The sequence below is a fragment of the Aphelocoma coerulescens genome (assembly GCF_041296385.1).
Source record: "Aphelocoma coerulescens isolate FSJ_1873_10779 chromosome Z unlocalized genomic scaffold, UR_Acoe_1.0 ChrZ_unloc_scaf_1, whole genome shotgun sequence".
NCBI lineage: Eukaryota > Metazoa > Chordata > Aves > Passeriformes > Corvidae > Aphelocoma > Aphelocoma coerulescens.
Genome location: NW_027184086.1, coordinates 1,891,583 through 1,904,116, shown reverse-complemented (window position 1 = coordinate 1,904,116; position 12,534 = coordinate 1,891,583). Strand labels below are relative to the sequence as shown.

The 12,534-nt window shown below is 35.6% G+C and overlaps 1 protein-coding gene across 1 annotated transcript in view; it reads right to left on the bottom strand.

The window, feature by feature from the left end:
* The window catches only part of FBXL17 (F-box and leucine rich repeat protein 17), a 274,412-nt gene that overhangs the window by 2,925 nt on the left and 258,953 nt on the right, over positions 1-12,534 (bottom strand). Inside the window, exon 8 of the mRNA XM_069002618.1 lies at positions 12,025-12,167. Coding sequence (XP_068858719.1) covers positions 12,025-12,167 — 143 coding nt within the window. The remainder of the gene's footprint in view (positions 1-12,024; positions 12,168-12,534) is intronic.

Sequence of the window (12,534 nt, the reverse complement as noted above, 5' to 3'; positions counted from 1 at the left end):
TACTGAACCACCTACATCAGTAGGATGTACAACTGATGGCATTGTTTGTTTTTTTTTTTACACAGTGCTCCACATTCAAGGCCAAAAGTAAAAAGCCAAGCTGAAATGTTTACTACCATTACAAAGATCTGTCTTGCGAATAATATTTTAAAGCACGGTAACCACAGTGTCTAATAATATTTTTGTCCATAAAAGATAACAAGGAGAGCTTCCTTCTGAACAGTGATTGCACCCAATGACAAGGATAAATGAAAGGTTTAATATCCAGTTCTTCTACTTTGATAATAGATACACTCAATCTTCATTGGAAGTTTCATCTAGCTGAGACTGACTTGGATAGAAAACTGGTTTAACTTCACAGCACAAACTGTACTGCTCTGGCAAATTGCTATGTTACAGTAACATCTTCCAGTGCTGAAAAACAAGAAGTGACTTTTAATAAATCAAAATGAAATCAGAGATAGCACAAGTCCCCCATAATATTTGATATTTATAGCTGAATACATACTTGCAAACTGTAAGCTACAATTCACAGAAATATTGCTTGGAAGGGAAGAATCCCTAAAGTAGCAGTAATTTGCTACTTTATGCCTATTCAAAAAATAGTCAAAAGTCTCTTTTCATCAGAGTTATGCTGCAGAGACCCATGGCACAATCTGTCATGCTACCAGAAACTGATCTCAATGGTTAACTCACCCACAACAAAGATGCTTACAACAGACAGCTGCTCATTTTGCTCTTTCTTAATGGGAAACTTGAAGAAGATGCATTATTTATCTACTAGATAGCTGCAAATATTACTAGTACATAGAAGTTATGAACTTACCTGTTGTGCATTATTTGTTAGAATAGCATGGATATTACGGCTTTAGAGCCAGTGTCATATGCATACTCTCTGTTTTACAAAACAAGCAAGGTGAATTCAATGCAAAGATGATGCTCACACACAGGAAGGTACTGAATGATCTCCATATCCTGGTGTATTGGACTCAGGACACGTATAGTCTAGCTAGGTATAAGCCGATGTATTTACTACCAGGCTAACTTAAGCATGGCCCATGACACTCAGGAAGGCAGATGATGTTACAATGGTATCTTTTAGTTTTAAAACCTGTGAAGAAATCTGTGGTAAACCACCTTGCACTAACTGTTTGTCCTAATTTTTTTCTAATACAATTATTACTAGATAAAATAATATTTAATAAAATTGTTGCTATTTGCTATTAGTACTTTACTAAACAGAATAAAGGAGCTTTTGGCATCAAGTGCCAAATACAGTTACAAAATAAACATGAATATGAAGAACGCAGATAAAACTATTGCAGAAGTGCCACTGACAAAAACAGCTGTTTTATGACCAAAGCCTGAAGAGTAGAAGCTTTTCTCCATTTTTTACTGGAGCATTAAGTAAATAATTTAAATTATTAGTTTGATCCTAGACAGTAAGATGTGTTATAACTTGTTAAACAGCAAAGTAATGACATATCCTATATATCTATTTCGAACCATAACATTCACAGAAAGAAATTACTTTGAGTTTGAAAAACTGAGTTTACTCTCATGATAAAGGAAAAAATTATCTTACCAAGCTTCATGATAAATGATTGAATATATGTAACTTTAAATTAAATATAAGTATTTTTAATCCTAAGAGAGTAAACAGCAAAGAGTTAAAAATTATGCCCTATTAAATTCCATGTAAGATTACACAACAAAAGAGGGAGAAAAAGGATCTTATTTGGCAGTGGCAACCCAACCTGGATCTAGAGATGAGAAAAAAATTATTCCCTATCAGAAGATTTTGATACCTTTTCTTTACCATGAGAGAAGTCAGGTCAGACACTAAAACAGTGAAAAACTTTTAGTATTTAAAACTCTCCATAGTGTTGGCACTATCTGACAAATATAAAGAAGAGAAACAAAATTTTATTCTTTGTTAATGAATGTGAAAAGTAATATCTAAGTCAACTTTGTTAGTATCCTTGTCATCATGTCCCTAGTGGCAGGATTAAGATGAAAAGAAGTCTTATGCCCAGCCATTAGAACACAAGCTTCTGTCTCTTTGTTAAGATCAGCCTGGCTGGTGATAAAACGAAAGTACTGAATGTCATTCCCAAAATAAGTTCATTACACAAACAGAGCAATTTTCCCTTCTGAGCTTAAACGTTCTTCTTCAATGAATGAAAACTAAAAATCTCCACATCTTAATATGCTGTAAAATGCTATATTTTTCTTTCAGAGAACTTTCATTAATCTTCATCTTTTGAGTTGTCAGAAGAAAGACTATCTGCAGATAAACTACTTAGATTATCTAATACATAATCATTCATTTGAATCTGAATAGCTCTTCAATTATATTTTAACACATAATGAAAGAATGCACCCCTTATCATTAAGAATGAAAATAATAGGTTTGTGCACATGCTGGTCATCAAACAAAAAAAGAAAATAACAACAAAGACTGGTTTGAAACTTATTTTTTCTTTCTGAAATAAAAATTTATCCCAGGCCAAAGAATTGATTAAAAAACCAAAACAAAGGAGAAGATGGGTTACAGAAACTGGCAAGACCAAGTGGTATCATCTCTCTTTAACTCAATTAGAGCAGTTACTTAGAGGTCGTAATTTTGAATACTTCTTGCTTAAAGACACCTGAACACATAATGCCTATTTCCCAGCAGAATATACTTGACTTTGTGACAAATGTTTTCTGGGGTAGGACCTCCTTAATTTCTTCTTTGTCTAATGACAGTGTGGTTGTACAGAGAGGATTTAAATATTATCAGTGCTAGAGAATATTTCTCATGTGATAATTAGGAGTTCATTTTGGAAAGAAGAGCAAGAATACCCTTCATGTGAAATGGAACGCTGGCAAAAGGGTTTGGTGAGTGCCTCTTTGGAGAACTTTCATTTCACTCTGCTATGTACACACATGTACATACACAGCTATGTGGCTGAAATACGGAGAAATTGGGAAATCAGTGCTCAACACTGTTACTCTCCTTTAGGTAAAATGATCTGCCCATAACAGAAAGTCTGAAAACCCCCACCAATCTGTAAATATTTTTCCCAGAATAACCAACACTTCTGAGCTGATTTTTTCAGGCTCAGAGTAAAGTGAAAGCTACTCACAATAAAATATTCATTCATACTTTGATCTAGCATGCCATATTTACTCATTTAGTCTGATTGCCAGTATTTACTGATTTGGTACACCATTCATCTGACACAGAACATCTTCAGAAATTTCTGTTATGCCATCCTTCCACAAGTTTTCATGAAAAATTCAAACTGCAAGCAAAAATAGTTATTAGGTAATTTTATTTTTTTTTCCTTTTAAATGTGCTGTGTCATTTGGTTCTAGTGATAATTCCAGCATTGTTTTCTTTGATTTCTAGATTCTAAAATTAGGGATTTCTGAAGATATAAAATTATTCCAAAGGGCTAGGATATTTTTTTTTTAAACTTTTTTTTTTTTTTTTTTAATGTTCCTACAGCAGATCTTATTAAATTCAAAGGAATCAAGTTTTCCTAATCCTGTTAAGGTAAATCAGAGATTACATTTGAAACCATCAGCCAAACTAACTATTTCTTTTTAATGAGACTGATAGCTTCATTCACAGCTCAGGAACAGAAACAGAGGTTATAGTTACTTTTCCTAAACAGGACTTCCCTAGTTACTTTTCCTTAGCTTGTCTTTAGTTGATACCATGTCCTGGAAATCTTCTCTGGGACTGGATACTCTTTCACTAAATTGTCAAGAATTGCAAGATTTCCTACTGATCTCCAAAACTCCTCCTATGGGTGCATCAAGGTCAGTCTTAGAAGGCAGTTCTGACTCTAAAGCTATTAAAATGTGCCAAGAATGTCTGTGTTATCTAGGGCAATACTGAAAAGGAAGAGTAGAGTCATCACCTGAACTGCAAGTTTTATGCAGCTCTACATAGTGAATGAGTATTCAGCATTAATCTAAAGAGTTTGAACGGTCTTGTTCAATAACAAAACCTAAAACCCTTCACATCTTAATGATTTCAGTTTAATGACCAACTCACTTGATAATAGAAAAGTTACCTCCACTCCAAGTTAATAACTGAAACCAATAAGCAGTTATATAAATAAAAAAAGCTAAAGTTTGTAAAACTGGATTAGTGCAAAGATGCATTATTAGAACTTCTTTCAAAACCTGCTTATGTCCCTCAGACCACCATTCAGGGATGATGGCTGAAATAATTTCTGCATAGTATCTAACCTAGCCCTTGGAAGGGACATTGGCTGGCTGATTTCTGAGGCAGGTTGGTATCTCCGGTTACATAACTTTATAGGCCAGTCATTAATAAAAAATAACAAACCAATTTAAAATACTCTGAGTCAGCAATATCTGCACAGAAAGGCATTAACAACACATAGAACTGCTAGCTTAATCTTAGAAATCTAGTACTTGCTAAGAATTCTAGGGAAATCTTAGCAGGTGAGAGGTAACATTCAGACAAAAAGATTTTCAGGGCTGCCATACAGATAGTTGGGTTAGATAATGGCACAAGTATTATCATTACATTTCTACATATAAAGAACCACAAAATCAACTTCACACAAAAGAAATGCAAATGGATTTGTCCCCAAAAGGCTTTCTTATAATATTGTTGACATTTTTGCTTATGGAGTGGTATTGCAGCATTAGTGGTACTGAATTGTGTGTGCTTCTGTCTCAGTACACTTAGAGCAGTATTGCATGAAAGCCAAATTTGTATGCAATGGTCAAAGAAATTACTTTATAGTCATTGTGTGTATCCATAATGATGGATTTGGAAAACATTTTATCTTCCAATTTCTCTAATGGTTTACAACAAAATCCAAAATATACACACTTGGAGTTATAAGCAAAACATTTTCACACAATCTTTCTCTTCTCTAAGTTGTACTTTGCTTCCTCAAGTGAGTGTCTTATAAAAAGTGCACTCTGTTTGATTTTTTTTCTGCTAATAGTTGAATGAATTATATTCTCAGGTGGCCCAATTATAACTGTTGCCTGTAGCCATAACAAAATTAAAGATTTCTGGAAATGTTTTGTGTGAAGTGCACTTGATCAGCTAAGGCAGACATATTCCACAGAGTTTCAGTGACTGCCCTTATGCCCAGGGGCAGAACCTTTGTTTAGGACTTTAATAAAATAACAGCACTACCAATATTAGCACAATATCCTATAGTCCAAATAAAGTTCCTTACGACTTGAAAAAAGAATGTATTTTGACTTAGAGGATGCTGTTATTGAAAAAAAAAAAAAAGAAAACCACACATGCAGACACATACAAACACTGTATTTGTAGGCTCATAAATAATGAAACTGGCAAGTTTAGTCTGATGTGCTATTATTATCATGACATTTGACAACTTGTGTTAAACCTTAACAATTAATTACCCATTTATATTTGTAAAGGGGAAGGAGCAGGTAAACAGAAATATCTGCAATCTTTTCTGCCATGTGAATTGAAATAAATGGAACACACTAATCTTCTCATATTCCACGGTAGCACTTCTGGAAGGATTTCCGAAAATGTAGCAAGGTTGCTTGCCGGAGTATGTCTACTTTACAGTTCTTGCTTAAATCTCACCTGAAAGGAATGAAATTCATTGTTGTGGTTGTTTTCTCATGTGAATGCTATTGCCTCAAACTGCCAGTCTGCTGCAAACTAGCAACACCCATTTCAGATCTCTGTGAGGATGCACAGTTTTTTAGCACAGCCATTATTTCAGGGCTTTCTGTCCTAATCATTGTTGCCACACTTTACTGAATATTGAAGCTGTGTAAGTGATAAAGGTTTCACTCTCAATTCTCTTTGCTTATTGTGAAGGTTTATTTTTCTGTTAAATCAGAGAAACCATTCTAAAGGAGCCTTTCAGTTTGGCTGGTTATTTGGTTTACTAATTCTGCTCATTTCATCAAACTTCTAGACTCCACCTACAGAATATTTCCAGGTAAAAATATTACCAGTACTATACACATTTCAAAAACTTTATTCTTTTAAAATTGCAGTTAATAAAGACCCAGATGCAGTGAAATGACAGTGGTAATTTATATAGTGATAAATTTTCTTTCAGATTACTTTCTGCCTGTTGAATTAATAACACTGAATATTTTCCTTCCTATTTGACTACATTAACAATAATTTGAGCACATTACTGTAATACCTGTCAAAATGACGGCACGTAAAACTAATGGAGAAATCTTTCTCAAAAGTTGCCAGCTGGCAAAAATAACTGGAAGTTCCAGGGAGCAATGCTTCTAAAAAAATTTCTCCCTTATTTTTTCTTTTTAATTCATAAAAATGCTGACTAGTTCACATTGTATTCTTCCTTAACAGTTGGCCTTGTCATGATTTTGAATTGTTGATCAGCACCTGAGGGCCCATCTTTCTATTACACAATGACATGGTCAGGTAGATGCTTTTTAAAAACAAGGACAGTTTCATTAACTCTGGAGGATTCCATCTGCAGCCCATTGCCATGAAACTGTTGCAGAGCTATCAGTGTGGAGGATAAGAACTTTTCAGCAAAGAAACAGTTAAGCTAGAAGAGCAAATTCTTCAGCTTGTATAAAAATCCTTTTTTTTTTTTGTATTTTAGCAGATGCTTTCATTTACACACGTAATGGATCTGTTATCCTAGTTAGCAAGGGGGAAAAAGCCAAAAGTAGTATTGGTCAGACTTTTAAAACTGTTGTATTGAAAACCAAAGTGAAATAAATGCTATTCTTCTTTTGTTGTGGGATAGCTGTAGTTTCCTTCTAATGGGATTCACAGATTTCATGAATGTAAAATCTTCATTATTCATAGAGAGATGTATCAATTGCAGCTCCTACATTATACACATAAAACTTAAAAAATACGGCAATTTCTTTTAATATGCAGCAATGTAACTTGAACAAATTATAGTAATTTAACAGAAAAAAAGGGCTACAGAATTTTTCTTAAAGGGAAGGATTGGATATTTTCATTCCTCTTCAAATCACAAAACCATAATTTCAAATCTCAAAATGAACCCCTTGGAATATAAAAGAAGAAATGGTAGCAATTTGGCAGGTTTTCTGATCAGGCTAATGATAGTTAGCATTTTCTGAAAGTGGAAGGCAAATTGCTGTGATAATTATATTAAAACAAGCCATGGCTCTGTATTCTCACTATTCTGACATTGATTAGGAACAGTTTAGCTCAAAAGTATATTTGAAATTGCAAGATGTATCTCTAGAACCGAGGATATTGGCTCCTTTTCACTTACCTTCAGTTGCAGACTAGCTGTGTAAATTAAAAGCTTGTGAGTAACAGGTAAAAATGTTTCTCCTAAACAACAGGAGCTGTATTCCTGTTAGGCTAATGATTTGCAGTCTTCACTGAAAATGTATTTACAAATATTTCTAAAACAGGTTTTGTAGAAGGACAAAGTGATAAATTATATTAGAAGTCCACATATTGTCTAAAAATCCTGTTCTTACTTAAGATGCAAATGATTTGTTAACTGACCATTTTTATTTTTAGGGATCTTTCTTCCTCTCTCAGATAACATAAAATAGTTTGTCTTTTTGTCAGTTGTACTGACCATCAATTTCTGTGCTGTAATATCCCAGTAAAACTAGAATAGGAAATACATGCTACAATTCATCTGAGAAAGTAATCTGGAATAAGCTACAGGCTTTCAGAAGTATTTTCATGAAAAGAAACCATGTCTTTTTTGAGAAATTCATCTCAAAAGATAGAAAAAAGCAAGGCAAAAAAAAAAAAAAGAAGAAAGCAAGGAATAAGGGCCAACATGATTTATTAACTAAGTTGTGTATCCTTTCACAGCCAACTTTGTTGGACTCTCTTCATTTCGTCCACACGTAGTGGTGAATATTGAATTTTGTGGCCTCTGTTTTTCAGTGTCATTTTTCTGCCTATTTTCCCAAGAAATGTCTCCTGCATTTACGTGGAAGCACTGCTGATAACCATTACAAATGGCACCACAGTTATAGGAAAAGGATCTTGAAATATGAAAATTTTGCGTGAGAAAAGTTGCAGTAAGATTATTGTGACACATTGCTCAACCAGTCAAGCTATCACCCAGAAAAAAAAAATCAAATTTTTAGCCCCTATTTCGTAGTTGATACCCAGCCATTTTTCCCAAGGGTGAAGATTGCAAACTGCCATTATTTAAAGCTGTTTCACTTCCCATGAGAGCACAAGAAAGAAGTGCTATAAAGACATCTTTCAAATGAGTTCTAGCAATACTTAATATAGAGAACATCACCCTCTTTCTCCATTTTTTAAAAATATGAAATACAAAGTATATAAAAATAATTAATTAATTAACTAGAACAAGTAAGATCTAGATCACTTTAGGGGTAAGAATGTACAATACACTATGTTCAGAAAAAAGAGCCTGAAATATGTGCATTTAAATCTGTTATTTTGATGTAGGCATCATTTTATGCCCTTAGGATGCAAGTAAAGCTCTTAGGAATTCTGATGTCAGTGTTTGTGGGAGGAAAGAAAGTATCCGTAACTGCCCACACCTTTCTCAAGGTACTTAAAGTAATTAGAGGAAAGGTTCAAGTATCCTTTAAAATATCCCCTTTCCTAAGCTGTGATAAAAAATACAGAGCTACGATTAAAATTTGGTTAGAAGAACAAATAGTCATGTTCTCTTTCTGCTATGGGGAACTAAGCTGAGGTGAATTGAATATAACCCTTATTATGCTTTTCTTGGTGTTTACCGGGGTGACAAACCCAGAGCTGCCATGCCCCTGAGCACAATCTTGGGCTGCAGCCCCCAGCAGCACAGCACTCCCCTGTGCAGAGGGACAGGGAGTTTGTGGTTCCACCCTGCTCCCACAGCACGGGAAGAGGTGACACGAAGGAACAAAGCCTGGCTTGCTGCCACTGGGAGCGAAGCACGGCATAAACACAGGCAGCGACACCGGAATGCAAAACAGAAATGTCCTCCCTTTCATGACTTTTCCAATTACAAACCTCTAAAATGTCCTACGTAGTCCTTAAATAACTACTGATTTTATCTGCTACTGCTTTCAAAAGAAATGGAGACTCAGAATGGCAACATTTATTTTTATAGAACACATGACTTCTGCAGTCCTGAGTGCTGCCTGGTGCCTGCACAGACCCACACATACCCATGTACACAAAAATTTATTTGCACAGTTGATACCCTGTCCTGCGAAAGAGATCAGAAGGGAGAAGGGGCCTAGCTGCTCCTAAGTGTTCATGTTGGTATGCAGACAAGTAGGGAATTCTGTTGCCCAGAACACAGGTGTTTAAAAACACTTAGCATCTACTCTAGATCGCTTTCACACTTTTGGAGGTCTGGATGATAGAATCTCAGATGTATCCCATCTGATACAGAAAAGTTCCAGATGAAATATATGCGCTCATTATGATGACCTCATGGTAAAGTCAGCATTTTTTTATGACATTTCTCAACAGAATGTCATCTATTTTAAGGCAAAGACCATATTGCTCTTGTGGTGTGCATGTTAGATGGTAGGAAAAATGATAAAAAGAAAGGTCATGGCAATAGCAGTTTGATGAAAAATGAATAATTTGATTATTTTCATGGTGTGGATCAATAATGCTCTGCATCTACTGAAACACATTGCCTGGAGGCACTTGGATAATCAATGGCATAAAACAGAGACTGCCTTTAACCAGGCTTGCAGCCTCTCTTGATCTTTCTGGGGAGGACCCTTGACGCCTCTAATTTATGTCAAGTGCATATCAAAGAAATTCCAAAGAGTCTGGCTCATAAAGAGTGTTTTAGTGGTACCCATTTGAAGTCTACTTACATATGTTCCTTATGTAACTGTGTTTAAGTACTTCCCTTCCAAATGCCTGGGAATTCTTAGAAAGGCATAAAAGCTACCTGGTACTAGCATAACAGTCAGTACCTTAGAAAAGGAAGTCTGGTTAGAAGGGAAAAATCTAACCTTCTCTTCACTGCAAACTGACAACAGTACAAAGACAAGAATTTCGGCCAACAGGGAGTGTAAATAAACCCTTCTGCACCACCCAAGAATTCTCTTTAATGATGTGCTCGACACTGACATTTTTAATTTAATAGAGCAGCCACTGGAAAAAATTAGTTCTGCATGATATTGGGAAGAGACAGTTGAGAACACGATTTTGTTCAGTAATTTCTCTGTTCATTTGCAGCGGAAAAAGGGAGTTGGCATCTTCTAGCTGCCAAAAATCCCTTAAGTCAAGGATACTTACTTCATTCTGTCTGTGGAGCTATTCTTCCCATCAAGGCTTTGCAAACAAGAAAATAATTCCCAGTGGTAGTCCCACTACTACACTGTTTGCTGTAACAGTGTCTACTAATTTCTTAACATCTTTTAGCTACCATACTTAGAATACTTGCAGATGCACACACACACTTGCAGGCACACAGTCAACAGTTCTTTTCTATCTTCCCTGAAGCTTTCTTAAGTAATATTTATTTTTTCCTTTTAGTAGTTGACTTTCACAACACAAAAGATGTTGCATACTCCTCTGTAAAGAACCAGGAAAGTATTTACCAGCAATTAGAGGAATACAGACTGTACATGTCAACAAAAACTACATATAGCTTAATTTACGAGGCAGTAAAGCCTGTTTTCAACATCAAGATCATTGATTTTCTATAGCAGTTGAAGACACAATAAAATTATTGCACTTATTAGATCCTTGTTGATTGTTCAACATTAGCTAAATTCAGAAAATAAATACACATGCAAAAGTGGTTAGATGATTCCAGGTCAGGTCTAATTCCCAGGGTCAAGTTACCCTTTTAACATTCTCTAAGTACATAATCTTAGCACAATCCATCAAAGAGATTCACACACTCTTTTTGTCAGTTGGCTCTTATAAAACACTAATGTTTAGGAGATTAAGTGGACTCAGCTTTGATAGACAGAGCAATTCTTCCAAAGTGCTCAACCTCCTCTCAAACTGGAAACTGCCTAAGGCTGGCTTTACAAAATGCTATTTCTAACTTTACCACTGACCTGGACATTATTATTCCTTGCCATTTGAAATACTGGGTTTTGTTACTGTTTTCTATGGTGCACTGTGAGGGATGCAAGGTAATGGTTTGGAGCATGAAGTTTTTTAGACTAAAACCTGTTCTTCCATAGTGTATCCAACCAAAAATCCACAAGCCTGAGAGATGCTTATGATCGGCATCACAAGCTGGACATTTTGTTGATGATGGCTGGAGAAGAAACAACCCCTTCAAGTTTATGTGAAGACTTGAGGTCAGAGATTCTGGACCTCCAGTGACTTTTCTTTTAGGTATTTCTGCTGTGTTCCTGGGCCTTTTGATCTCTCTTCTAAACAGGAACATGATTTCTGAAGGCTATATACAGGGTGAAATGGAGATAGACTGTCTGCTCCTCTTTTCTTCTAATGGTAAAGTGCTAAGACTTACACACATTCTTACTATACTCCAAGTATAAAGTGATATAGTAAGAAACTCAGTATTTTTTTCTCTTTTTAGCATTATGGTTTTATTCAAATTTTTGTCCTTCTGCTTTCAAAAACACAATATACGAGCAAGAGTACAGACATATAGAAAATCACTTAATCACTCTTGAAGTAACACTAAAGATTTTTTTCCTTTCTTTTTAAGAAACAAAGTAGTGTGTCACAGTTATAACATGACATAACAATTACTTTTAGACAAAAATATTTGAAACTGTCAGAGGGCGGATTTTACAAAAAACTTTGTGAGCACCTCAGGCTGCAAGTGTAACCCATGGGTGTATTTTGAAAATCTACATCAGCAAACATTTACAATACTCCTTTTAGTTCTCTAGGTGCCTTTTTAGCTGCATATGTGAACACAGCACACCAGAAGAGTTGCCACAGTAGTTGCCTTTTTGTGTAGAGAAACACAAATCCTGCTGCCTCCTTCCCTCCCTCCCTCCCTCCCTCTCTCTCCCATACACAGGAACACTCTCACAGACACACAGAATCAGGCACCAACTCAGGCAAGGGCTCCTTACCTGATCACATCTCATCAGTCCCAAGTATCTGAGGGATTTGCTGCGCTGAGCAATCTGGGTGGCTCCACGGTCCGTGATCTCTTTGCACCATCCAACATCCACTGTCTCTATTGTCATGCTGTACCGCCCAATGGCTATCAGAGCTGGAAAGACATTAAAGGCATGAAATACACAGCTCTGGAGAGGGCAACCTCCATTCCATGTACACTCTGAATAATGCTGAAATTAAGGTTTGAGACGCAGTTGTCGTGCACTTTGTAAATGACATTATACTTCATAATTCTGAACTATGTAAAAGCTGTCTCTTCAAATTAGGAGTACACACATGTGCAACCACATACGAACACACGGATAAACATATCTTTCTATTAATCAAGATAAACAGACCAACTAGTGGACATGTTCCATACAAATTCCTGTAATTACTTTTTTTTAGAAGGATCAAGGATCAATTAATGAAATTGAAACAAATATAGAATAAAACCAATTCTATCTCACTTTTCAGAGAAA